Source organism: Hypanus sabinus, chromosome 14, assembly GCF_030144855.1.
Source record: "Hypanus sabinus isolate sHypSab1 chromosome 14, sHypSab1.hap1, whole genome shotgun sequence".
Classification (NCBI taxonomy): domain Eukaryota; kingdom Metazoa; phylum Chordata; class Chondrichthyes; order Myliobatiformes; family Dasyatidae; genus Hypanus; species Hypanus sabinus.
In genome coordinates, this window is record NC_082719.1 from 92,480,730 (window position 1) to 92,508,120 (window position 27,391).

At 40.6% G+C, this 27,391-nt stretch overlaps 1 protein-coding gene across 2 annotated transcripts in view; it reads right to left on the reverse strand.

The window, feature by feature from the left end:
• The window catches only part of LOC132404986 (ankycorbin-like), a 208,198-nt gene that overhangs the window by 55,096 nt on the left and 125,711 nt on the right, over positions 1-27,391 (reverse strand). For both annotated transcript variants that reach the window (XM_059989643.1, XM_059989642.1), the window contains exons 4-7: positions 18,243-18,331; positions 12,982-13,046; positions 7,462-7,519; positions 5,018-5,088 (exon numbers count right to left, since the gene is read on the reverse strand). In XM_059989643.1, coding sequence (XP_059845626.1) covers positions 5,018-5,088; positions 7,462-7,519; positions 12,982-13,046; positions 18,243-18,331 — 283 coding nt within the window. The remainder of the gene's footprint in view (positions 1-5,017; positions 5,089-7,461; positions 7,520-12,981; positions 13,047-18,242; positions 18,332-27,391) is intronic.

The following is a 27,391-nucleotide window of genomic DNA, read 5'->3' on the forward strand; positions in this document are numbered from 1 at the left end:
ATGCAAAGCTCCTTTCAAAAACTAAAAAATTCAGCACTCTATATTTTCCCAGCAATACTCAAAACACATGCAGAGAAGCTGCTGATCAGAGTATTCAGTACTAGAGTCAAAGTTGTCAAAATTTCCCCAAAGGTAATTTCATTCCTTCTGCTAGTGAAATGTCTAACATTTGCTTAGGTGCTTCGCACATATGGTCAACATCACGGTTACAAAAGAAGCAAGAAGAATGGTTCTTTGCTCAACAGGACCATTCATTCATTCCTGCATTCATATTGTGCCAGTAAACTAAATTACTAAATTTCAACTCTGGAGAGTTGAAGAATTACTCCTGACAGTTAATATGGAAATGTGTGACCAATGGGGAGGGGGTGGTGATTGGGACGGAGCAGAAAGCATTTCCACCAGTTTTAGAGTTAAAGCATGTGCAATACAGACAAGAACATCTGGCTCACATCTGCAAGCTAAATATTATTATTTAAATAATATATTCAATCAATAAATGAACAACTGCAACAATATAGTATGCCAGGACCACCAGACTCAAAAACCGTTACTTTCCCCAAGCAGTAACAATGACCAACACCTCCACCCACTAACTCCACCACAAATTTATTACTTCCTGTCAGTCGACTTATGCACAACCAAGTGTCAATTTATGGACATACAATAAATCTATAAGCTAACATGTATTTATATTTACAGTGTGTTTTATTATTATTATCACCATGTTAATTAACTCAAACGTGTTTTGTGCTGCATTGGATTTGGAGTAATAATTATTTTGTTCTTCTTACAGTTGTGTACAGTAAATGACATTAAGCAATCTTGAATCTTGAGAGAGTTTCAAATTGGAGTTTCAAATAATCCATTTTAAGAACAGTTCCATTGTGAATACACAGAGTATTTCTGAACAGGATGAAGTGACTGAACAGAACAGAATTCCTCTTTCTGGTCATGGAAACAAAGAGCTTTTTAAACTAAAAAGAAATTCTCTTTCATTCTGTGGGTTTTGTGGTCCTTATGGAATCTTTACATGTGTAATGTGAATTTTCTACAGACACGTCTCATAGTTCTTCACTGTGAGAATACCATAGGAACAGATGTTGAAATGTCGATCATTACTGCACAAATTAGAAACTGAATTATTTTAGTCATGACTTTGCACTATTAAAGTCCAAATAAGCTTTGGAAAATATTTTAATAATTTTTTTGCCATATGCACACCAATGGAAGCTGCACAGTTTTTGCCAATATACTGTTCCAGTGGACAGTTTGTAAAACACACAGTAACGATTGACATTTTAGCATTTATTCTTACGGTATGGTCGCAGTGGACAGTTCAGTACAGAAACAGGCTCTTCGCTCCAAAATGTCTGCGCTGACCGTAATGCCAAATGAAACTAAACCTATCTGCCTGCACCTGGTTCATATCCCTCCATTTCTTCCATATTTATGTTTCAATGTATGTTGTTATGAATGAACCACAGCTCTGAGGGGCCAAAGGGTGTGGGGTAGCCCCCTCCTTTGTGAGAATCGCAAGAGCATTATTGGGTTGGGTCAGAGGACCCAGGAGATGAGAGAGAGAGACATGGCCATTGTCTCCTGGAGACAACGTTTGTGGATTGGGGACTATGCTACGTGCAAGCCCTCGGGCAAAGTGGGCTGGTTGAGAAAGAGATTGCATCACCCCAACCTGATTGACATCTACTACCCGGTGAGTTAATTTAAAAGGGGGGCTGTAGGGACAGCCCCTCAGATGCACCAGAAGAAACGCTAGCGATCCCGTAATAGCGGGAAGCCATTTGAAGGAAGCCACATGCGTTCGGTTCCCTTGCCTGGGGGCTGGTGGCTGGTACCACGGAAAACGACTTGGAACTAACAACGGGGAACCAACTCCCCCGACTCAACGGATTGGCCTCATAAAAGACCAGGGCAAGTTTAAAACCGTCTCTCTTAAACCCAAAGAGCTGCAGCTTGAAAGGACAGTAACTTTTAACTTTCCATCGGACAATACAATATCCCCAGACAAATGATAGAGCTATTGCTTAAATTGATGATTATTATTATACCCACGTTATTAGATTGAGTATTGACGATGTATATTATATGAATGTCTGTATTAATCTTATCTTGTGCCCCTTTATAAATAAAGACTTTTAAAAATAGTACCATCAGACTTCAGCAGACCTCTCTATCTTTGCTGGTAAGTGATCCAGTTACGGGAATTTCGTAACAAAGTTAAACATCACTATCATGTCTGCTTCCACCACCACCCCTGGCAGTATGTTCCAGACATCTAAACTTCAAAAAAAAAATTACCCTACACATCTTGTTTTATCTTTGCCCCTTTCATCTTAAAGCCATTTCTACCATGTTGCAAATGACTATTTATCCTACGACACTCAATTTGATAAACTTCTGCCAAGTCTCCCCTCAACTTCCAACACAATCCAACTTCTCCTTAGCTCTAATACTCTTTAATCCAAGCAACTTCCTGATGAACGTCTTCTGCATACGTCCAAAGCCTCTACATACTTCCTGTAATGAAGCAACCAGATCCGTGCACAATACTCCAAATGCAGCTTGACTTCCTGACTGTTATACTCATTGCCTGGACCAATGAAGGCAAGCAGCTTTATCTTCTTGTGTTGCTATATTCGAGAAGCTAAGGACTTGGACACCAAGGTCCCTCAGTACATCCAATGCTTCTAAGGGTCCTGTCATTTACCTCTCAAAATGCAACATCTCACACTTGAACAGACAAAACTATCTGCCCTCATCTGCAACTGATATACATCCTGCTATTCCCTTTGACAGATTTCCTCAATTTCTACAATTCCACTCATTTTTGTTTCACTTGAGTCTGCTTACTTCAATCACAAACAGATGTCCAACCACAAACAAGAGAAAATCTGCAGATGCTGGACATCTCAGCTCTGAATCCCTGTGGAACATGACTGGTTTCCGAACTCCAGGCAGAATGACACAACTCCATCACCACCCTTTGTGATGACTACTCTAGTTCATTTTCTGTAGTTTAAAAATAGAACTTCACTTTGTAGTAAATTCCCAATCCAGTCTTAAAAAGAGTGAGTTTTGGTCCATGGCCTCCTCTACTGCTACAATAAGCCCACACTCAAGTTTTAAGAGCAAAACCTCATACTCCTGTCTAGATAGTCTCCAATCTGACAGAATGAACATTGACTTCTTGGTAATTTCTCCATGCTCCCTCCTGCTTGTCTCTTCTTTCATTTCCCATTTTGGCTCCCTTCTTACTGCTTTACCAGCCCATCAGCTTCCTCTGGTGGCCTGCCTGCCTCCTTCCCTTTCTCTCATGGTCCACTGTCCTCTATCAGATTCCTCCTCCTTCAGCCCCTTACCCTTTCCACCCATCTCCTCCCAGCTTCTTACTTCGTCTCCCTTCCATTGCCCACCTTCCCTCTCACCTAGTTTCAGCTATCACCTACCAGCTTGTACTTTCCCCTTTCCCCCACCTGCTTATTCACGCTCTTTCCCCTTTCCTTTCCAGTCCAGTAGGAGGGTATTGCCCTGAAATGCCCACTGTTTATTTTAAATGAAAAGATTTAAGGAAACCCAGAATTTTAAGTCACAGGTACTGAGAGTAAACAAACACTGAATTATCCACTGAAGGGATGTAAGTTGGAATCTTCAATATAATATCCCATTCTGTAGAAGCCACAGTCAGGGCTCAAGCAGAGGTAAAGTAGACAAAACGATAGCTTCAGGCACACCAAATCATATGCTTATTTGAAGTTGAAGCTACACTGCAATCATCCACAAGATCTTTGATAATATTACACCGACAGTTAATTTTAAATTTTATCTCTAACTTTATTTTTATGTAATAATTTAATCTTTATAATTGTTGAGTGCTGTCTTTGGTTGCATGTTGCGCCCCGACAAAAACAAAGCAAGTTCCTAATACATGCCAATGAAGTTGATTCTTGATTCAAGATTGACAGATTTTGTGAACCATTTAAAAGGAATTTTGGAAAAGGGTGGGCGTATGAAGTCACATTACAGCTGACGTCTGATCCGATTGAACGATGGAGGGAAATGGCCTATTCCTGTTCCAGTGGGAGCAGTTTGTGTCCAGTCTCCCCACACATGCTGCAACAGCCAAGGTGGTAGCTCATCACCTAGTCAGTCTGGCATAGAAAGCAAATGCTGGTCTTCCCAACAACGCTACGCCCACTGTATTTATTTAGAGATAACAGGCCCTTCTGGTCTAATGAGCCCATGCTGCTCAATTATGCCCATATGAACAATTAACCTTATGGAACATCTTTGGACTGTGAGAGGAAACCAGAGCACCTGGAGGAAACCCACACAGTCACAGGGAGAACATACAAACTCTTTACAGGCAGGGCACTGAAGCCAGGTCACGGGTGCTGTAATAGCATTATGCTAATTACTAAGCTACCATTTATATACATTATTAAATGAAAAGTCTTTTTACCCCAAGTTAGAAATTTGTTATCTCTTTCAAGGTTCCCAATATAAGATGGTTGTCCTGTAATTTCCAGGAATTAAAAATTACCCTCTTAGACAATGTTTTAAGAAAATCTATTGAGTAAAAAATATAGGAGCATTAAAACAAGTTCCAGCTGGACTTAGTCCTTAAACTGCTGGAGAACAGTGTGGAAAGATCAGGTGCTCATTTTCTCCCGGTAGGGATTAGTTTTTAGTTCCAAGTGTCAGGTTTTGTCACCCTGTTACCTTATCCTTCAATCTCTCTGAATTATGGAATACAGCATGTGTATAAACGTCTCTCTCCATCAGACTTCCTCATGATCATCATGACTTCAGTATTTCTACTATTTTTTAATGTTTCTTTATTGCACATATGATTTTTTTATGTTCTATTGCTGAGCAACAGTGAACCATCTGATTGGCCTATCAGAGTTCTCTCTGGGAACTAGCTGACTTGATCAGCATTTCTGATCTGGCTATTGTTCACGATTGCACTTAATTAAAAAAAAACAGAATTACTTACAGCATCTTTAGTGTTAACAGGGCACTTGTGTTCACACAGTAGTTGAACAATAAAAATAGAACCACTTGTAGCTGGAAATGAAAGTATTGAGTAAGTAAAATGCTCTATATTAATCCTTACTTACACCTATTGCTTATTTAATGAACAAGTATGAAACCAACATCAAAAAGCCATTGTTCTTAACTGAAAAACTGCCATGATCTTTAAAAACATAAGACCTTAAGACATTGGAGCAGAATTAGTCCATTTGGCCCATTGAATCTGCTCTGCCATTCCATCATGGTTGATTTGTTATCTCTCTCAACCCAGTTCTCTTGCCTTCTCCCCATAATCATTGACACCCTTACTAATCAAGAACCTATCAACCTCCTCTTTAAATATACTCAATGACTTGGCCTCCACAGCCTTCTGTTTCACCACGCTATGGCTAAAGAAATTCCTCCTCATTTCTGTTCTAAAAGGATGTCCCTCTATTCTGATCTCTGACCCTAGACTCGCCCACTATACAAAGGTTATGGGTTATTGTGACTCTGCACATAGAGGCGACTGTGTGTGATGCACCGTAACACCGTACAGATTCACTTTGCTGCATGAGGTCACAGTGGATTCCCCGCTCTCACTTCTATTTACTGGTCAACTTCCACTTATGGTATTTCAACCTGTTGGATGTGGACGCTTGCTCTTAGGCCAGGTAATTGTTACAAGGCTGATGAGGTTCATAAAGTTTTGAAGTAAAAACTTTTCAGTAAAGAAAGCATACTATCACCCTACAAAAGAAAATGCGCCTTTGCTACCTCTCCCTTCATTCAGCTTCCATTGGAAAAAAAAGTCACTGCAATATCTAACATTAAGACATACTGCAGGAGCAGAATTAGCCCATTTGGCTCATCAAGTCAGCCCTGCCTTTCCATTATGGCTGGTTTATTATCCCACAGTCCCATTCTCCTGCCTTCTCCCAATAATATTTGGTGCCCTTACAAATCAATAAACTCAACCTGTGCTTCAGATATACCCAATGACTTTCAAGTCAAAGTCAAATTAAAATTTATTGTCAGTGTACATACACGTTACCACATACAACCCTGAGATTCTTGTTCTGTGGGCATACTTAGCAAATCTATAGAATAGTAACTGTAAACAGGATCAATGGACAACAAACTGTGCAAATGTGGATATAAATAAATATAAAATAGCAAATTAAAAGACTCCTTAAATGAGTGTAGTTATCCCCTTTTGTTCAAGAGCCTGGTGGTGTGAATCCTGAGGCACTTGTACCTTCTACTTGATGGCAGCTTGGCCTGGGTGGTGAGGATCTTTGCTAATGGATACTACAGTGCCTTTACTTCCTGTGGAGCATCAAGAAAGCTCACCTCTGTCCCAGGACACTGATGGACTTTTACCGCTGTACCACTGAGAGCGTACTCAACAACTGCATCTCAGTGTGGTATGGCAATTGTCCCGTATTAGACCGCAAAGCACTTCAGTGTGTGGTGAAAGCTGCCTAGCCGATTATTGGCAACCAATTGCCCACCATTGAGAACATCTACCATAAACGCTGCCTGGGCAGGGCGAAAAGCATTATGATGGACGTATCTCACCCCAAACATGGACTTTTTACTCTCCTCCCATCCGGTAGATGCTACAGGAGCCTCTGCTCCCTCACCAGCAGGCACAGGAAGAGCTTCTTCCCTGAGGCTGTGACCTTGCTGAACCTCACAGCACTAAGCAATATTGCACCCATATTGTACTGTCTCAATACTTTTATATTTGTGTGCTGTAGCACTTACTTTTTATTCACAGTTATTTTGTAAACAACACTATTCTTTGCATTTCTGGTTAGATGCTAACTGCATTTCATTTGGCTTTGTATCTGTACTCAGCACAATAACAATAAAGTTGAATCTAATCTAATCTTTCCTGCAGCAATGTTTTATGTGAAGAAGAAGGCGACCCTTAACTCTGAGTGGAGTCATTGGGATGCCATTGTGATGTAGAAGCTTTCTTGTTTTTATGAGGCTGAGTTGCTAGCTTGACGTTCAACCCAGCACGGATAGAAAGCGTACAAGAGAGCCAGCTGGATTCGAACTCAGAAGCCTTCACTCCGAAGTCCGGTGCCACCAGCTGGCCAAATGCTTTATGTAGATGTGTTGAATGGTTCGGAGGGTTTTACCTGTGATATACTAGGCCAAATCCACTACCTTTTTGTAGGATTTTCCATTCAAAGGCATTGGTGTTCCCATATCAGGCCATAATGCAGCCAATCTGCACACACTCCACCAATTTGTTGGACATGACCTCTACAAGTAATATTGTTCATCTACCACTTTCAATTCAGTATTATGGAGTAAATGACCAGTGACATTTTAATGAGATCTCAGTTATCGACTCATCTTGCAATTTTAAAACGAACAATTTCTTTAAAAAGTTAAAAGTAATTTCCTTACCTGCATGGTGCAATGCTGTTTTCCCATTACTGTCAGTACATTCCACTGGACATTTGTACTAGGAACAAAGAGGAATAAGACAATTAAGTTTACTTTTGCATTCTGCGCTTTAACTATATACAAAAGTTCCACTGTTAGTTGTCACTATTTATTCCTTACATCAGTCTGACATATCCTGCGGGACTGACCTCACAATGAATTTTCTGATAGTTATTATACTACAGTAGAGTATGTAGTGAGTGGGGAGACTAAACAATGAGTCCTTGGCATCTAAAATCCTTTGCTCAAATATTTAACCCTTAATGTTTATTGTAACTCAGCCAATAAACACAAATTGATCAGGTTACCAAAAGCTTTGAAAAGTGGTATAACCCATTTCAAAAGAGTACAAATTAACATTCAGTACTGTGCAAAAAGTCCTATGTACATATAAATGGTTAGGGTGCCTCAGAGGTTTGCATAGCACAGTAATAATTTCATGTGTTACATTGGATTGTTGCTGCAAAACAGAAACACAAACAAATTTAATGACGTTTATGAGTGATGATAATCCTGATTCTGATATGGGTCTCTGTTGTGGACTGAGATTGGGAAAGGGGCAGGGAGAAGGGAATCATGGTTGGAAAAAGGGAAAAGGAAAGGGAAGGGAGCAGGAAGCACCAGAGAGACATTCTGTAATGATCATTATACCAATTGTTTGGAATCAAATGACCTTGGCTGATGCCTCAGGGCTGGGTGTGTCTGCACCCATGCCATACCCGACCCCCATCACTCCCTTCTCTGCCACCTGATCCATACCCCTCTGGTGGTGCTCCTCCCTCATCATTCCCAACATCTTTTGCTCCAGCTACATTTACAAACTCCCTCTCCATCCCATGCTGACAGACACAGGACTGTGCAAAAGCCTTAGGCACCCTAGCCATATACACTTGCCTACGACTATGCACAGTACTGCATGAGATTCATCTACACAATCCTAATGATGGGTAATTCTGCAGCTACTTTTTTTTTATTTTTGATGACTTTCTTGCCTTATCTTAACGCAGTAAGTTTTGTCAGAAGTTATGACAGCAGTTTAGTATCTTCAGAAATAAGTGCTCAAATTACATTACTATTGGAAACTGGGCTTCTAGTTCCACTTGGACAAGAAACAGACACCATTTAATGAGGGAGAAAGTAACCAAGTTTGCTTGTGAATGGAATATGGAAACATTCCTATGTCCTGCCAAAGGGTCTCAGCCCAAAACGTTGACTGTACTTTTTTTCTATGGCTGCTGCCTGGCCTGCGAAGTTCCTCCAGCATTTTGTATGTGTGTGCTATATAACGTATGGTGCTTTTACGACCACAGTAACAACTACAGCCAAACTACATGCTGCTTGCGCCAATCCTAATAAGACCATAAGCAAAGCAGAAGTAGGCTATTCAGCCCATCGAGTCCATTCTGTCATTCCATCATGGATGATCCCCTATCACTCTCAATCCTATTATTCTGACTTCTCGCTGTAACTTCCGATGCCAAGTACCCATCAACCTCCGCTTTAATTCTTCGAGCAAGTCATATGCAGGATGGGCAAAAGAGAGGCGATGGATATCATTTCCTTAGGTTTTCAGAAGGTATTTGATAAACTGTCTCCACAAGGCTGCTTAACAAGATAAAATCCTATGGAGTTACAGGAACAATACTGGGATGGATAGAGGAATGGCTGGCAGGCAGGAGGCAGCGAGTGGGAATAAAGGGGGCCTTTTCTGATTGGCTGCCAGTGACATCAGAGGTTCAAAAGGATTTAAGAGGTTTCGTGCAAAACCCCAAGGTTAGATCACAGGTTAAGTATATGGTAAAGAAGGGAAATGCAATGTTGACATTTTTTTTTAAAAGGGGAATAGAATATAAAAACAATGAGATAATGCTGAAACTTTACAAGACACTAGTTGGGCTGCACTTGGAGTATTGTCAACAGTTTTTGGCCCCTTATCTCAGAAAGGATGTACTGTCATTGGAGGGAGTTTACGAGGATAATTCCGGGAATGAAAGGGTTAAAATATGAGGAGGATTTGGCAGCTTTCAGCCTGAACTCACCGGAATTTAGAGAAAAACCCATGCTGACTACAGCCTATTTTATCACATGCCTCCAAGCACCCCAAAACCTCATCCTTAATAATTGATTCCAACATCTGCCCAACCACTGAAATCAGGTTAACTGGCCTATAATTTCCTTTCTTTTGCCTCCCTCTCTTCTTAAAAGGGTGCAGAGACATTCGTAATTTTCCAGTCCTCTGGAACCATTCCAGAATCTATTGATTCTTGAAAGATCATTAATAATGCCTGCACAGTCTCTTCAGCTTCCTGCTTCAGAACCCTGGCATGTAGTCCATCTGGTCCAGGTGACTTATCTACCTTCAGGCTTTTCAGCATCACAAGCGTCTTCTCCTTAGTAATAGCAAGGACACTCACTTCTGACCCTGAGGCGCTGGCATTCTGCTAGAGTCTTCCACCATGAAGACTGATGCAAAATACTTATTAAGTTTATCCTCCATTCCTTTGTTCCAGTGTCATTTTCCAGCGGTCTGATATTCACTCTCATCTCTCCTTTACTCTTTATATATCTGAAAATACTTCTGGTACCCTCTTATATATTATTAACTAGCTTACCTTTGCATCTCATCTTTTCTCTATGGCTTTTTGCTTGCCTTCTGTTGGCTTTTCAAAGCTTTCTAATCCTCTAACTTCTTACTATTTTTTGCAATATTATAGCACTCTCTTTCCCTTTTATGCTATTTTTGACTTCACTTGCCAGCCACAGTTGCCTCATCCTCCCTTTAGAATATTTCTTCATCTTTGGGATGCATCTTTCCTGCGCTTTACAAATTACCCCCAGAAACTGCAGCCATTGCTGATCTGCTGTCATCCCTGCTAGAGTCCCCTTCCAATCAACTTTGGCCAGCTCCTCTCTCATGCCTCTGTAATTCCCTTTACTCCCCTGTAATACTGATACATCTGACTTCAGCTTCTCCTTTGCTATTTTGTCATATGTTCACTACCTTGTAAGGGTTCCTTTGCCTTAAGCTCTCTAACCTAATCTGGGTCATTACATAACGGGTAGTTGGAGCTCGTCAGCTTGGGAGGGCAGTCCACCTAAGAGAGGGAACACTCTGATTTCAAACCTCCGCTGCCTTGCGGCCATACCCACTCACGGTAAAGGTTTTGGGAGTAAACTCTGAGGACAAATCCAGAGCTGGGGTCCCTAAGACAGTCCGAAGTTGCCTTCAACCTTATTCTGGCAACTCCTGCGACGACACTGGTGCCAAGCTGTATCGGCCCTTGCCCTTCCCTTGGACAACATCAGTGGCGTGGAGAGGGGAGACTAGCTGCATGGGCAATTGCTGATCTTCCATACAACCTTGCCCAGGCCTGCGCCCTGGAGAGGACACTCCAAGACTTTCCAGGCACAGATCCATGGTCTTGCAAGACTAACGGATGCCATACACATAACACCCAATCCAGGGATGCTGTTCACCAGTGGGCTTGACCACAAGCTGCTTTAGAAAGCCATATCGTAGGCATTCTACAAACTCCCTCTCTTGAGACCCAGTTTTCCCAATCTATGCGCATACTGACATCCCCAATAATTATTTCCCTTTTTAAATGCCTTTTTTATCTCCTACTGTAAGCCCACATCCTGGCTTCTGTTTGCAGGACTGTATATAACACTGCCTACATGCCTGTCCTTTCGATACAAGGTGTATCCTTGGATGTAAAGCTCCCAACCATGATTTTCTTTCAGCTATGACTCCGTGATGTCCACATTATACTTTACTTTATTGTCACCAAACAATTGATACTAAGCGTACAATCATCACAGCAATATTTGACTCTGTGCTTCGCACTCCCTGCAAATCTCTGTATCATTATACCTGCAAATCTCTAACTGCGCTACAAGATCATACCTTTTTCCATGTGCAGTGGGCATTCAAATATAACTACTTCTGTATTTATCACCCTTTTTGACTTTGTCCCCCTGTCACACTTTAACTCAACACACTGAATCCAATTTTGCTCTATCATTTGCCTTCTTTTCCTCACAGATTTTAACTTAATCAGTTAAAATTTAAACAAGCCTGATGCATTTTGGAAGCAAGTCCTGTGTACTGAAGAAGTTAAAATAGAACTTTTTGACAGTTGCAATGAGCAAAGGTGTGTTTGGAGAAAAAAGGGTGCAGAATTTCATGAAAAGAACACCTCTCCAACTGTTAAGCACAGGGGGTAAATCAATCATGCTTTGGGCTTGTGTTGCAGCCAATGGCACAAGGAACATTTCACTGGTAGAGGGAAGAATGAATTCAATTAAATACCAGCAAATTCTGGAAGCAAACATCACACTGTCTGTAAAAATGCTGAAGGTGAAAAGAGGATGGCTTCTACAACAGGATAATGATCCTAATCACACCTCAAAATCCACAATGGACTACCTCAAGAGGTGCAAGTTGAAGGTTTTCCCATGGCCCTCACAGTCCCCCGACCTAAACATCATCGAAAATCTGTGGATAGGCCTCAAAAGAGCAGTGCATGCAAGACGGCCCAAGAATCTCACAGAATTAGAAGCCTTTTGCAAGGAAGAATGGGTGAAAATCCCCCAAACAAGAATCTTAGCTGGCAATAAAAAGCGTTTACAAACTGTGATACTTGGTACTAAGTACTGCCATGCAGGGTGCCCAAACTTTTGTTTCGGGCCCTTTTCCTTTTTTCTTATTTTGAAACTGTAAAGGATGGAATTATAAAGGTTTTCTTGCTTAAAATATTACAGAAATGTTTCATCTTTAACTTTATGCCTTTTGGAAAACAGGTAATCTTTTACTCGCTTAGCTATTCACAGTAACAGAAATCTTGACAAGGGGTGCACAAACTTTTGCAAGCCACTGTCTGTTGCTTGGATTTCCAGCATCTGCAGATCCTCCCTTGTTTGTCATCAATCAGGAAATGGCACCTGGGACTACTGGAACACGTACTGAGAAAAGAGAAGCTCGAACATCTTGCGGTGTGATGCACCATCAATAACTCACACTGAGACGTAGGCGAGATATCGGCTTTTATTGACTGGAAGAAGGAACCAGGAGTGAGTGTCTATCATACAAGGTCCTGGAGACTGAGGCCGATCTTCAGGCCGCAGGTCTCCTTTATACAGGGGCCTGTGGGAGGAGCCACAGGAGCAGTCAGCAGGGGCGTGTCCCGACAGGCACATAGTTCACCACACGGTGACAGGAAATATTATTGGAAGAGAAAGTCACAGTAAACAGCATGTAACATTCATCAGTTACATTAGCGGCTGAACAGGCAAAGTTTTGAACGGCTTATTAGAACATCCCAGATTAAAGACCAATGGAAGACCATGATTGCCATACAACAGGGCACATAATGCTGCTGCTGATGATTCTCTCATGTATTGGTATTCCGTAATCTAAACTGCAGGAAATCAGAACAATATATTTAAGAAGTCACTAACAAAAACATGAGTCTCCACTACCTGCAAGATCTTTCTCACACACTCTTGATGACTGAACTTTGACGCAAGGTGCAACACATTCGAGCCTGCAATTTAAACAAGAGGGGGAGAAAGTTAACAGCTTTGAACCCATGTCAATATTTGAAACAAAAGTGTCAATTAAGTATTAGCTCAAATGCACACAGTGAAGCAAGACTTCTAGTTTGCATATTCTTTAATTGGAAAAGATTGCTAATCAATTCTTAGCTACAAATATTTCTATTGCCTAAGCATCAAATCCAATCTGAAAGAGAACATGCATTTCTCCCCTGTGAATCATCAACAACTATAAAGATGGTCAGTAGCAGAAAGTGTTGTTGAGTTAACTATGCTACCAGTATGGAAATCCATTGAATGTGAGAAACACTGGATAAGAGTGCAACTACCAACAACAGAAAGACAAAAGCATATTTATAATATAAAGAGGATCAAAGCTTCATCAAAATATTCAGCTTGTTGATGAAAGCTGAGATAAAATCATGTTTGTATTGCAAATACTCTCTTTAGGGCAGCCAACAAAATCAGGAAACACCCATGCTCCTTAGGCTGACAATTTAAGTTTCTCAGCTCTGACACTGACAAGCTGGAAAACACTGTTGTCCAGCAGCTCTGCAGCAGTCGTTGAAAGATCAACTTTTCCAACTTGAACAATAATTTAAGTTACTTCCCTTCAGAAGTAACTTCATACATAACTTCTGGAGGAAAAAACAATTAAACCAGTCGAAGTTGGAATACAAAACATTGCTGGTTGTACCCATGCTGAAAGCACAATTTCTTCAGGTGACATAATTCAAATAGATTTACTGAAGAAAGGTTACTTGATGGGTTGCTTCTACAAACAGGATGTCCATCACACTCTTGGCCACAAAGGAAAATTTGCACTAACAAATATGGACGAAACCATGATAGGCCATAGAATACAAGAGTTGGGGTATTACGTTGAAGACCATAAGACAAAGGAGCAGAAGTCAGCCATTCGAGTCTGTTCCACCATTTTATCATGAGCTGATCCATTCTCCCATTTAGTCCCACTCCCCCGCCTTCTCACCATAACCTTTGATGCCCTGACTACTCAGATACCTATCAGTCTCTGCCTTAAATACACCCAATGACTTTACCTTCACTGCCGCCCATGGCAACAAATTCGACAGATTCACCACCCTCTGGCTCAAAGTTGTAGTTGTATAAGACATGGGTGAGGCAAAATTTGGAGTATTGTGTGCGCAGTTCTAGTCACCTACCTGCAGGAAAGTTAATAATATGCTTGAAAGAGAGCAGAGAAATTTATAAGCAAGTTACTGGAACTTGAGGATCTGAGTTACAGTGAAAAGTTAAGTAGGTTAAGACGTTATGCCTTAAGTGCAGGAGAATAAGGAGAAATATTATAGAGGTATACAAAATTATGAGAGGTTATAGACAGGGTGAATGCAGGCATCCCCCCCCCACCCCCCGAGGTTCCAAGAGATTAAAATTAGAGGTCATAAGTTTAGGTGAAATGCTTATGGGGAAGATGAGGGAGAACTTCTTGACTCTGAAGATGGTGAGAATGTGAAAAGCTGTCAGTGTAAGTGGTGGATGTGGGTACAAATGCCACATACAAGAGCAATTTGGGTTCAAATTTCTAGAGTGTTTAATATGAAACAGAAAATATTGTAATTTATATAATGTGCCATACTGTATTCTAAAAATATGTAAAGAAAGAAATTATATAAATGTGGGTTACTTTTCAAAACCCTTTAGATGTAGGAACTATACTATCACATAAACAGTGCCTATGAAAAGTATTCACCCCACACCCCCCAGAAGTTTTCATGTTTTTTCTTGTACAATATTGAATCACAGGAGACTTTATTTTTTGACACTGATCAACAGAAAAGGACAAGCAATACACACAAAATGCTGGTGGAACGCAGCAAGCCAGGCAGCATCTATAGAGAGAAGCACTGTTGACGTTCTGGGCCGAGACCTTTCGTCAGTTTTCACGTTGACTCGAAAGAGACACTTTTGGTTGATCAGTGTCAAAAAAAGCAAAATTTAAAAAAAACAATAAAAGATGAAAACTTCTGGGGGGGGGATATAATGATATAATGTTATAGACACTGTATATAGCTAGGGTACCCAAGACTTTGCATAGTACTGTAATAAATCTACATATTGCACTGTATTGCAGCCAGAAAATAAAACATATTTCACGACATATGCAAGTGATAGTAAACCTGATTCTGATATGGATCTCTATTGTGGACTGAAAATACCACACTAGAAATTATCAAACAGAGAGCAGGGTATTCACATATTGACCTGAGATGGATACTGGCATGAAATGATTAAAACAGAGAACAAAGAGTTGTAACACACACAAAATACCAGAGAAAATCAGCAGGCCAGGCAGCATCAATGGAGAGGAATAACGATCTGACGTTTTGGGCCCAGTCCCTTCATTGGGACTAGAAAGGGAGGGGAAAGAAGCCAGAATAATGTGGTGGGGGAAGGGAAGGATACAAGCAAGAAGGTGACTGGTTGAAACCAGATGAGGAGGAAGGTGGGTGGGTGGGGGTTGAAGTGAGAAGCATGGTGGAGATAGGTGGGAAAGGCAAAGGTCTGAATAAGGCCCGAAACATCGAAAGTGCTTCTCCTTATAGATGCTGCCTGGCCTGCTGTGTTCCACCGGCATTTTGCGTGTGTTGTCTGAATAAGGAATCTGACTGGAGAGGAGTGTGGACCACGGGAGAAAGGGAAGACCAAGGGGCACCAGAGAGGAGTGATAGGCAGGTGAGGAGAAGAGAAGAGGTAATTGGGGGTTGAGGGCTGCAACAAGTGTGCCAATTTTAGTTTGAGAAGATGTGAGCATGAGAATGGGACTGCTATCAGATGCAGGAACCAGCGGGCCTGGCAATCTTTTTCCAAGGAATGAGCTATAAGGGCACATTGTTGTGTTGCATGTTTTTATGATTCAAGGATGTTGATGAGTAGATCCAACTTTAAAATGGGTGCAGGAAGATTTTACCAGATATAATTAAAATGAAAGAAAAAGGCAAAGGTCATATATATTTCAATCGGAAAAGACGAAGTGATTTATCCCTTAATGATGCGAGATTGAAAGGTACATGTCAACACGAATCAATGAAGGTTATCACGCAGCTACAACCACCAATTAGGAAGGCAGGTGGCACATTGGCCTTTAAAATAAAAAGATTTGAGTACAGGAGTTCTGTAATGCTGTGGTGAAGCTGCATCTGAAATACTGTTTACAGGTCTGGACTGCTCACTTAATGAAGGATGTGTTTGCAATGGTGGGAGTGCAGTACAGGATAAACACTGATTCCTGGAATCATTGGTTTATTCTTTATGGACAGATTAAGCAACCTAGTCTATTATGTCTGAGAACAACAGATTTTTAGATATATAGAGAATCAACGGATATGGGTTTAGTACAGGAATGTGGCCCTGATATTTAAAAATATCTGTTATGATCTTACGAAAAAGCAGGGGAAGTGAAAGCCAAATGACCCAGCTCTGCTTCTATTTCCTATGATTTAAATAATGATCTTAATTAAGATAAGGATTGGAGTTTGATTTAATCTTCAGTAAGAAGAACGGCAAGATTAGAATTATTAACTCATACAGCACTAAGAGGTGGCTATTCTCCCTAATCTGCTTTAGATAAGTCATGGAGACATAGAACACCACCGCCCTTCAGCCCATCTAGTCCATGTCGAACTATTATTCTGCCTGGTCCCACCCACCTGCACCTGGACCATGGGCCTTCCATACACCTACCATCCAAACTTCTCATAAATGTTGAAATTGAACCAGCATCCACCACTTCCACTGGCAGCTCGTTCCACGCTCTCACCACCCTCTGAGTGAAGTTCCCTGTCATGTTCCCCTTAAACATTTCACCTTTCAGCTTTAACCCATGACCACTAGTTCAAGTATCACCCAACCTCAGAGCCTGCTTGCAGTTACCCTCGCTATACCACTTATAATTTTATACTTCTCTATCAAATCTCCCCTAGTTTCCACTACGATCTAGGGAATAAATTCCTAACCTATTCAACCTTTCCTTATTACTCACATCCTCAAGTTCCAGCAACATCCTTATAAGTTTTCCCTGCACTCTTACAATCTCATTGATAGCACTCCTGTTGGTACAAGCAGCTGACCAGAATTGCGCACACAACTCAAAATTTGGCCTCAACAATCTCTTTTCCAACTTTAACATAACATTCCAGCTCCTGTACTTAATACTCTGATTTATGAAGTGTTCCACTTTGATTCACTTCTGCCCTCACTCCCTGAAGTTCTGCATTTTTTATTCCCTCCTCAAATGTATAACCAATTCATTATTTCAATCCCACGTTAATCTATTTACACTATTCTTTTATGTTATATAATTCAGATCAGAACAACTTGACCTGCAGACTATGGAGCAGTCCTCCCCTCTTCTCTGGTTAATAACCTTCATGGCCACGAAAACAAGCTCCTTGAACTTATCCATACAATCATTACAGCAAAGAATAGAGCCCACCAACCCACTGGGCCCCGGCACTTCTCTGCAAGAGAAGCCTTGTCAATCCCCACCTCCACTTCTTTCCCTACAGCCTTGCAATACTCTCTCCTCCAATATTTGAATCTGCTTCTACCTTCCGGGCATTCTTTTGAAACCTTATTAGTGACAGGTCTGACTCCTCATCTTTTTTTCTCCAGTCCTGCTGAAGGGTCTTGGCCCGAGAAGTCGACTGCCCTCATTTCCATAGATACCGCTTGGCCTGCAGAGTTGCTCCAGCATTTGTTTGTGTGTTGGTTGGTGACCAGGTCAGCAGCTTGGAATCAAGTAGAAACTGCATACTTTTCTCCCTGCTCCAAGGGTCAAAAACTATAGCCTTGGTTTGCTGGATCTTCAATTGAGATTTCTTTTATCAGTCTGCATGCTGAATTAATAAATGCAAACATCCTGGTACTGGATGTAGATCTCTGAAGGGAATCCTTTAAGTGGCTGAAAATATACCCAGTTCTGGAATTACACCTGCTGCTTTGACAAAGAGTGGAGCCATGGAACAACAGTCTTATGATCAGCTAAATGACAGAGATTAAAGGTGAGAAGGAGAAACACTGGTTTTGTGAAGTTTATGATAAGCATTACCATGGCTCCTTCATATTTCAAAAACTGTTGTTCAAGCTAATTCTGCACATGTTTTAATTTTCCATAACACATGCAAGGTCAGAAATAAACTCATTACCTGAACCATCCAGTACATTTAGATCAATGCCATGAGTGAGCATTGCTCCCAAACAGTCCACCTGTCCCTTGGTGGCAGCCAAGTGAAAACTAGAAAAAAAAAGGAGAAAGATTAAATGAAAAGTTGCCATATTTTTACATTTGTTTTTGAATTTCTTTTGGCACTTAAGGCATCTAAAGTTTTCCTAACCAAATTTAGTCATGTTTAACATCTTAATCCTTCTGCAAGAACATCAGAAATGAAAGAAAACATGGCTTGGATGTTACTTTGGTTGGAGACCCAGACTAGGGTTTATTCATAAGTATGCATAAAATAGTTTAATCTTTTCCTTTTAAAATATTTTTGGACAGTTATTGATTATAGGCTGCCCATTTTCTTTCTGGTTTGACTCTTAGCCACACAAATCAGTTTCAGCTGTTTTTAGATCTCTCCAACACCACAATTGCTGGCCAGACTCTCGGTCCAGATTCAAACAAGATGACAGGTGCTTTAATTTTGCTTAAATTCACTCTCCAGTGCAAGTGTGAAATTTTATACCAGGCTATTTGTTTCAATGTTAAATCTTTTGATCTCCTCCCCAGGTATAGTTGTAGCTGACCAACTGAACTTTTCCTTTGGTCTCTATTCTAACTATGGATCCTCCTCTTGGGTATTAAGGAAAATCACCCTTAATGTTCTTGTCACAAAGCATACCAGTGACCCTTTTGTCCATACAATCCTTTGCCCCTTCACTTAAGCTGAAACTCAAAACACTTTATATTGACATGGACCTGAAATACTGTTTCTCCAGTCAAATGCTCTCCAAGCTGCTGGGCATTTTCAACTATTCTATAGATGTACCGTGGAGAGCATTCTGACAGGCTGCATCACCGTCTGGTATGGGGCGGGGGCGCTACTGCACAGGGCCGAAAGAAGCTGCAGAGGGTTGTAAATTTAGTCGGCTCCATCTTGGGTACTAGCCTACAAAGTACCTAGGACATGCCCTTTTCTCACTGTTACCATCAAGTAGGAGGTATAGAAGCATGAAGGCACACACTCAGCGATTCAGGAACAGCTTCTTCCCCTCTGCCATCCGATTCTTAAATGGACATTGAACCCTTGGACACTACCTCACTTTTTAAAAAAAAATATACACTATTCCTGTTTTTTGCATGCTTTTAATCTATTTAATATACTGTATGTGATTTACTTATTTATTATTATTTATTATTTTTTTCCTCTTCTAGATTATGTATTTCATTGAACTGCTGCTGCTAAATTAACAAATTTCATGTCACATGCCGGTGATAATAAACCTGATTCTGATTCTATTTAATGTCTCAGCACTAGCTTTCTAATTCAGAGCTTGTCCAAGTTAACAATAAAAATTAGCTTTGGCATCAAAAAGATACAGTGAAATGTGACATTTGCGTCAATGACCAACACAGACTAAGTGTCGCCATGCTTCTGGCACTAACATGCCCACAACTTACTAACACTAACATTTACATCTTTGGAACGAGGGAGGAAACTGGAACACCCAGGAGAAACCACAAACTCCTTAAAGACAATGGCTTGAACTAAACCTTGATCTGATCGCTGACACTGTAAAATGTGATGCTAACATCAAACACTAACGGTCATGCTACCGTGCTGTTTGGAACCTGATTGGGTTTCTGCTGCTTCTCAGCCTCTGTTCCAGTTTTTTTTAGTGACACAGCAATATAGAGTTGCTGCCCCACAGCTCTAACGGTCAAGGTTCAATCCTGACCGCTGTCTGTGTGAAACAGAGAAAAACCACAAAGAATGAATGACAGAAAACAGAAGACCCCCAATCCCAAATTTTGCAATTAACTGGCCTCTATAAATTGCCCCTCATATATGGCTGAGAGAGAGAATCTGAGGAAGAATTCATAGGAAAGTGGACAGAATAAAATGAGTTAGAGTAGGATTTGTGTAAAACAAGTTGGATGCTTGATGTTTGGTGTGCATGTGGTAGGCTAATAGACTGTATGACTTGTCCTTCTCAACAACATTAAATTCTTAGATCACAACAGTTTTGAAAACATCTTTCAATAACATAGCCCATACTTTCTCTTTTCCCTCACTAATCACATTTTGTAGTGTTTTGAGGCAGTTTCTGCTTGAATAGAATTGCTCATGTAGTTGCAATGAGATTATTTCAGGTACATAAAAGTTACTGCTGATTTGAAGATATAATCCCAAATATTTATGAAGCAGTCTCTTCTGTACCTTTGAAAATGGAGCTCCTAGTGACTACAGCTTGCAACACTTCAAAAATAATTTTAAAAAATGATGCTATACTGTTATACGCAATTATGCTTCCTAAAAAGATGTCTTTACATTTTCATTACCATTACAAACAGAAACAGTGCAAATTATCAGGATTATATCCAATTAAACTGAGATCTCACAATGACAATGCATAATACAGAATGTCACTTTCAGTCTTTAAACTTTTCAACTGTCTGGTTTTTGCAAAATGAATTATAATCACAGAGGAGGATGTGTTGCTGTCTTGAGGAAAAATAGGATGGATGAATTCCCAGGACTGACAAGGTGTTCCCTTGGACCCTACAGGAGGCAAGTGCAGAAATTGCCTAGGCCTTAGCAGAGACATTTACAACATTCTTAGCGACAGGTGAGGTACCAGAAGATTGGAGGATAGCGAATGTTGTTCCGCTTTAAAAACAAACCAGGAAATTATAGGCTGGTGAGCCTGACATTAATAGTGGGTAAGTTGATGGAATGTATTCTTAGGGACCAGAAGTCACCAGGGAAGTTGATGAAGGCAAAGCAGTGGATGTTGTCTACTTGGACTTTAACAATGCATTTGACAAGGTCCTGCATGGGAGATCAGTCAAGAAGGTTCAGTCGCTTGCATTCAAGATGAGGTAGTAAATTGCATTAGACATTCGCTTTATGGGAGAAACCAAAGAGTGATAGTAAATTGTTGCCTCTTTGACTGGAGGCCTGTGTCTAGTGGAGTGCCACAGGGATCGGTGCTTGGTCCTTTGCTGTTTGTCATCTGTATCAATGATCTGGATGACAACGTGGTTAACTGGATCAGCAAATTTGTGGATGACAGCAAGATTGAGGGTGTAGTGGACAGGGAGAAAAGTATCAGAGCTTGCAACAGGATCTGCACCAACTGGAGAAACTGAGCTGACAAATGGCAGACGGAAATTAATGCAGACAAGTGTGAGGCATTGCACTTTGGTAGGACCAACCACAGCAGGTCTTACACAGTGAGTAGTAGGGCACTGAGGAGTGCTATAGAACAAAGGGATCTGGGAATAAATATTTATGCATGTTATGTATTGCTGAAACTAGCTTTCCAATGAATAAAATATTCAAACATAATAAGCTGGGCTATTTAAAACAAAACACTTTCCTGTTAAAAGTAGTCAATGAAATATTTCCAAAAGTAAACCTAATTAAAGTCTGTCCTTCAAACAACAGTATGAAATGCAACGTTATTTATTATCATGCTGCTATTTGTGGGAAACTGCTGTTCACTGACGTTGGAATTGTGCTGTATAAATGTGCGTCTTTTTCTTCTTCCAGCTACACCCGAAAGGAATTGCTGTTCACACAAGAACGTCCCTTTAGAACAGAGATGAGGAGGAATTTCTTCAACCAGAGGGTGGTGGAATCTAGAACTCGTTGCCACAGATGGCTGTGGAAGACAAGTCGTTGGGTATATATAAAGCGGAGGTTAACAGGTTCTTGATTAGCAAGGATGTCGAGGTTACAAGGAGAAGGTAGAGAGAATGACGTTGAGAAGCATAATAAATCAGCCATGATGGAATGGTGGAGCAGATTTAATGGGCAGAATAGTCTAATTCTGCTCCTGTCTTATGGTTACATTACAAAGAAAGTTCAATCCAGCAAGGTATAATTTGCAAAAATAAAACATGAATTGAACATAATTGGAACACTCAGATTTACTACATTTTTATTGAAATATTCCCAGTCAAATGGAAAAACCTAATTTTTCCTTTGTTAATGGTTCTGTTATTTATCTGAAATTAATATTAACACAACAAACACTTTGGAGAACCATAAATAACATTAAACATAGATAACATGTCTGCTTTTATTTTAGTGCTACTGTAAACTCCCAGAACACACACTCAAAAAAAATTAAACATCATTTTATGTTTTAGACTAATACATAATTATAGTGACATAATCTTAGACTACAAAAATGTGGTCTATTATTATCATAATTTTATTTAAATGACATAATCTGTTTGCTGGTTTACAGAAGCTGTGGGTGTTGGCCTCTTTTAAACAACCGTTACATTACAGACAGCTGTTTTAATTTGGCAGCTCCACATTTGTCAGTATCATTATAGAAGGTGTTATACTACTCATCTGAAACAGAACATAGATAACCTGGTCTCTTAAGTCTGTCCCAGGGATTGCTTTCCCCAGTTCATCTTGTCCAACTCTGACATTCATCATTTATATTGATTTTTTTTTTTAAAAAAAAGAACCGCCTTTATTTTAAAATTTATAAACTCTAATTGACCAATGGTACTTACAGGAAATCTGCATTACCTATTAAGTATCAACTTGATACTGCGTTGCCAGTCAATACAAATAATCACAACCTTTTTACTGCATACTCTTTCACAATTATCTTCACAGTACAAGTGAAAACCAGTCAAAAGTTTTCCAATATCCCTCTCTTTCCCCAAATCCTTTGAACTTGGGCACCACGATAATGTAGTGATTAGTGCAATGCTCTTACAGCTCAGAGTTTAATTCTGAGGCTGTCTGTAAGGAGCCTGCGGAATGCTTGGGTTTCCCCAGGTGCTCTGGTTTCCTCCTGCAGTCCAAAGATGTACTGACTAGGTTAAATGGTCATTGTAAATAGTCCCGTGATTTAAGTTAGGATTAATTGGGTTTGTTGGGGGTGGCTGGGGCTGTGCAGCTTGAAGGGCCAGAAGGGTCCACGCTAAAAAAATAAAATTTAAAAGAAAGTGAATATACATGGCTTTATAGCAATACTATTAACCTACAGGGAGAGGTGGCACCTCTGGTGAAGGGGCTTGTCGTGTCCATTCTGGGGCAGCTCATTGGCCCCACTGGACACTCATCTCTCACACATCGCTCCAGATAGCTGCCTGCATGGGGAACATCCTGCTACACTGCTTCGACAGGCGGACTAAACCAGATGAGGGCAGCTGGTGTTCTCATACCTCAGTGAGTGACGGATAAGCCTGCAAAGGAGGCTTTGGAGGAAGGGGCAGATAGAATCCACAGTGAGATACAACGGCCAGGAAGGCGGTACTGCAACACTCTGAGGAGAGCGAAGGGCACGACAAGGGATGACCATACTCTGCAAACAAGTAAGACCCCAGTTTGTGATGCTTGTTTGTATCACTGGACCTGGACTGAGGTCGAGAGAGTGGAACTGCCCCAGTGCAATGGCTTTCCATTTTAAATACTCTCCTGCACGTCATCGTCGGACAACCACTACGATTAGACTTAGTAAAACTACGATCATCATTTACTATCAAACAATTTAATATATGCAGATGAGTAATGGTACATAAAGAGATGCCTCGTACTTAGGAACTCCTTTACTTCATTGTTTTCTATAAAACATGTTGAGTAACTTCTAGTTCTACACATATTCATCCAACTGAGCTGACGCAACGTCCAAGGCTATCTTGATGATGGTTCATTCTACAACTGCTAAACAGACAACCACAAATGAAAAAAATAAATGATGTGTTTCAACAACTAGACTCCATGATTATTATCTCATAAATACAGGATCATTGTGGTTGTCATGAATCAGCATCATACAACCCAGGACGAGAACCTTTGGCTTCACCCACGTCCATGGTGGCCCTTTGGTTCCACCACATCCATGTTCATTGCAGTACTCATGAGTCCAAATCATCCAGCACAGGAAGGAGCTTTTTGGTTCCACTGTGTCCATGCAGACCAGAACATCCCTCTATATTAGTCCCATTTTGTAGCATTTAGGCAGAAGCCTTCTACACCTTGGTAATTCAAGCACTCATCTAGACATTACCTAAACATGAGCGACTCTGCTTCTCTATCACCACTCCCCAGACATTCTATCACGGTTATGATTCAACCAGATGAGTATGTACCAGAATTGCCCATAAATCCACCACATCATTCTCCTCAATTTCATTTCCAATGGGATCTTACCACAAAGCACATCCTTACCCTTCTTCCCCCGTCCCCATCCCACCCATGTATCCCTCCTGGCACCTATCCCTGCCAGCAGAAGAAGGGCTGTATCTTTCCATTTAATATCTCCCACACCTCCATTCCAGGTACAAACAGTACTTCCAGGTGAGACAACACTTCACCAATGGTGTTCCATCAGGATTTAAAAATCCTGTCATTTGTCTGTCCGTTTCATCCACTCCATTTCAACCTGCAGCCTAACATTGCTCTCTTCACTACAAACACCACCATATTTTGCGTCATCTCCAAACCTACTAATGAAATCTACTTTCAGATTCAAATCTATGGATAATGAACAACAGTATCAATCTCTGAGGTATAACACTGATCTCACTAATCCAATCGCAAAACAAGCCTCCACTATTAGCCTTTGCCAACTTCTACCAGCAAAGATTTAAAAATCTGTCAGGGTCCCTCGCTGGCCTCCCATAGAAGCCTAGCATAGACTTTAACAGGACTCAGCAACGTATCCATCTTTAAACCCTCTAGAGATATGTAATACCTTTTTTTTTCTCAAAAAGAAAAAGTTAACCTGCTTGAATTTTCTAAACACAAAGTCATTCTCCTTCGTGAATACAGATCAGAAGCATTCTGTGAAGACCTCACCTATTCTCCCTGGCTCTAAGCACAGTTTGCCCTTTTGGTCCCTAATGGGAACTATTCCTCTTGCTGTTAACATACTTGAGCTCCAGCATCACACATGCTCCAAACAAGCACAATAGTGGAAATAATAGACTGGCATGTATTACAGATTGGTTAACAGACAAAAAGCAGGGGGCGGGAATAGACAGAGCTGGTCATGACTTCAGGAAGGGGAGAGCTACACATGCTTCTGTCTACGTCAGTAGTGCTAAGGCTTAGAGTTATCAAGTTACTAGGTGACCCCACATACTCTTTCTTCTTTCCTCTCCCATTGGCCAGAAGGCACCAAAGTCTGAAACCACATGCCACCAGACTTGAGGATAAATCCTATCCTGCTGTTACTGGACTCTTAAATAACAAGATTGTATTCTGGTACAATTAAGTGGATTCTAGACCTTAAAATCTACCTCGTTTTGATCTTGTACTTTATCGTTTACCTGCATTGTACTTTCTCTGCAGCTGTTACCCTTTATTCTGCCTTGTTATTGTTTTACCTTATTCCAGTTCAAAGCACTGTGTAATGATTTGATCTGTGTGAACAGTATGCCAGACAAGCTTTTCACTGCATCTTGGTACATGTGACAGCAATAAACCAATTCTAATTCAGACTGGAAGAGAGAAGCGAGTTGTGGGATACCACAGGGAGTGATGCAGTGGCCCCAATCTGTTCAAAATCTGTATCAACATTATGTGCTGTGGGCGATCATGGTCAAGGAGAGATCAAGGAGATACAGACAAAATGGTCAAGGTACAAAAATACAACTGCAGATGCTGTGGATCAAAGAATACGTACACACGCTGGAAGAACTTAGCAGGATGCTGCCTGACCTGCTGAGTTCTTCCAGAGTTGTGCACGTATTCTAAAGTGGTCAAGGTTACAGCAAATTGAATGTCAAAGAACATGAGGTCTTATACTTTGGAAGAATGGAAAGGTACATCTTTTTAAATTGTGAGAGATTAAAGATTGCTAGCTTTCAGATAGACGAGGACATATTCTTACTCATGGATCACTGAAAGAGAATATGAAGATCTAGCAAAGAAACAGGATGGGGTATGATGGCCCTTTCTGTGAGAAGTTTGGGTACACACGAGTGCACTTTACCGCGAGAAGCTCGAGTACACATGTTGATGCATCTTATTTCGTGACGCTTGGGTACACATGTCATTGCATCTTGCTTTGAAATTTTGTTTATAAACCTTGTCTTATAATTTCAGAAGTGGCATTATTTTGATGAAGAGAACAGAAAATTTTCATCAGATTCTTGAAACATTAGGTTTGTCATATTGGGGAGATGATAGAGGACTCCACTTTCAATTTTAGAAGAATGAAAGGAGACTGTGTCCAAACATGTAAAATCCTTAAGAGGTCTGGTACAGGAGATGCAGATTTAATGTTTTACTTGCGTATCCCTGGGCCCCCACTGTTGAAATGAATAGTCAGACATTCAGAGCAGAAATAAAAAGAAATTTCTTCTCACAATAATCTCTGAGTTTCTTTGTAATCCACTAATTAAGAGGAGCATGGAGACTTAGTCACTGAATATAGACAAGAGAGAATGATAGACTGCACTACTGATGGAATCAAGGGTTACAGGATGAGTGGCATTACAGCAGGCACTCCTGACCTGGGGTCCACAGATCCTTTAGTTAATGATAGGGGTCCATGGCATAATTAAGGTCAGGAACCCCTGCATTACAGTTACACTGATGAAAAGGGATAGTTGTGATACTACTGATGGATAAAGCAGACAACAGGAGTCAGATCATTCAATTTCTTACTCCTTTGGTGTTCTCATTTGCTTGACTACTCCGAGTCACCAGACAAATCTACATGATATTTACCTGGATTTTATTTTTGTGCAGGTGCCCCAGAATAACATGATGGAACAATGATGTTGAATCCATCAAGATTACTCCATTCTGGGCGTCTGATTGCACCTTTCCTCGCAAGATTAACAAAGCACAATCTTCATAATTTCATTCCCATCCACACTGGATGCATACAGATAATGAGAAAGGGTAGAGTCACATATTGCCACAATAGAAAACAGTGGGGTTGTGACTGGAGAGTTATCCATGCACTCCAGTAGTAAAATAGCTTCTTTTGGCAATCATAACTCACATGGATTTGCACCAACTGTCAATCAACCATACGCATTCTCAATCTAATTGGACTGTGCACTATTGTACTCTAGAACATTGGCATATGTAAATTTTGATATTGGTGTTAATTTATTATTGTTACAGGTACCAAAGTACAGTGAAGG